The sequence below is a fragment of the Galeopterus variegatus genome, unplaced genomic scaffold (assembly GCF_000696425.1).
Source record: "Galeopterus variegatus unplaced genomic scaffold, G_variegatus-3.0.2 Scaffold3710, whole genome shotgun sequence".
In the NCBI taxonomy this organism is placed as follows: Eukaryota; Metazoa; Chordata; class Mammalia; order Dermoptera; family Cynocephalidae; genus Galeopterus; species Galeopterus variegatus.
Genome location: NW_007729821.1, coordinates 159,075 through 160,880, shown reverse-complemented (window position 1 = coordinate 160,880; position 1,806 = coordinate 159,075). Strand labels below are relative to the sequence as shown.

General features: G+C 41.6%; 1 protein-coding gene across 1 annotated transcript in view; it reads right to left on the bottom strand.

The window, feature by feature from the left end:
- The window catches only part of PDE11A (phosphodiesterase 11A), a 191,541-nt gene that overhangs the window by 46,381 nt on the left and 143,354 nt on the right, over positions 1–1,806 (bottom strand). Inside the window, exon 11 of the mRNA XM_008585781.1 lies at positions 1,682–1,745. Coding sequence (XP_008584003.1) covers positions 1,682–1,745 — 64 coding nt within the window. The remainder of the gene's footprint in view (positions 1–1,681; positions 1,746–1,806) is intronic.

Genomic DNA, 1,806 nt, shown 5'->3' with positions numbered 1-1,806 from the left:
CTGACCAATGGATTATTAGAAGGGGCATGTAATTGTCAGCGCAAGACCCTCCAGAGCCTCTGCGAGAATAATCCAGGTAGTGGCTGCTCCATCAGCCTCAATACAGAATGAGGATAAAGAGGTGCCAGCCAACCCTGGATGCATGTGTTCATGAGCAATTGGTTGTTTTAAGCCACTGGGTTTAGTGATAACATAGCTGATTCTTTAGTGATAACATAGCTGATTCTATGGACACACTTGCATGATTGAAAAATGCTGATTGATGCATCCTGTGTAGCAAAGCACAAAACACTGTTAAGAATGAAGGCTTTGGAGCCTAATCTGCTAGGATCTATACCTAGCTCCACCATCTATTAGCTGTATGACCTCAGGCTCCTTCTCCTCCCTATGTCTCATTTTTTCCACTTATGAAATGGGGATAATAAGTGTATTAGTTTCCTAGGGCTGTCGTAAATTACTACAGACTTGGTGGCTAAAACAACAACAGGAATTTTTTCTCTCATAGTTCTGGAGGCCAGGAGTTCTACATCAGTTCACTGGGTAGAAATCAAGATGTTGGCAGGGATGTGCTCCCACTGGAGGGCCTAGTGGAGAATCTGCTCCCTGCCTCTTTTCAGCTTCTGGTGGCTGTCACATTCCTTTGCTTGTGGCCACATCACTCCAGTCTCTGCCTTGTCTTCACATCGCCTTCGCCTCTTCTGAACTTGTAATCACCCTCTGCTCTTTCTTATAAGGGCACCAAGATTGTATTTAGGGCACACCTGGATAATTCAGGATGATCTCCCCAGTGGAGATCTTTAATTTAATCACATCTGCAAAAACACCCTTTCCTTCCAAACTAATGTTTACAGACTCCAAGGATTAGGACCTGATATCTTGGGGCGGCCATTATTCAGCCCACTACAGTAACTATACCTACCTCAAAGGGGTTTTGAGGATTAAATCAGACAATATACAGATGTCAATAAAAATTAGTTATTTATTGATATAGGAATGTATCTCATTTTACCTAAAACGTCAAGTCTTCAGATACCAAGTTACTGTTTTGGGTCCCACAGGCCACATAGAAGGCACCTCATGATATTAAAGAGCTATTTACCTCCAAATACTATCAGTAATCAAGGACCTTGAGTTGGGTACTTACTTGATTAAAACTATTCTTGCTGTAGAACTAAAGTTTTATGGCAGTGAAACCAGATAGGTGGTAAAGGGATGATTTTTTTTTGTACAAATTAAATTGGACACTGCACACTTTGGTCACAGAGCCCTCTGATATCTAAATTGTACTGGGAAATAAAAATATGCTTTCCTTTTTGCCTCCTTTTTTCCCCCCAGATGTGAAAAACAGGAGCTTGTGCTAAGAAATGGCTACCTCTTCAGAAATGCTATCTTTGAAACTCTTGCCTTAAGAAATGGTCAGAGTGTTATTTGGATTTAGCACATTAAAAAAAAAAATCTTACAGAGTTAGAAATATTATTGCTCAGTGGAAGCACGATAAAGAAAAGGCTGTGCAATAAACTATGTCGTGCCTAAGCCTCCTGCTATTTTTTACGCCATGTTAATACTGATGCAAATTGACTAGGGTTTCAGTGCCTGGTAGTCAGGGCTCTGGGAATACTGTCTCCCTCCCACCATCCCCAGACCCTCCTCTGCTGAGTCCTGCCATTAATCACCACTTGCCTGTCTCGAGATCTCCCACGGTTTGGTCACGGCTCCAAGGTCACAGGCTGTCATTAACATTGATCTGAAAAACAGAACCAAACAAAACAGCTTGAATAATCTTTTGTTGCATTCCTAAACAAACC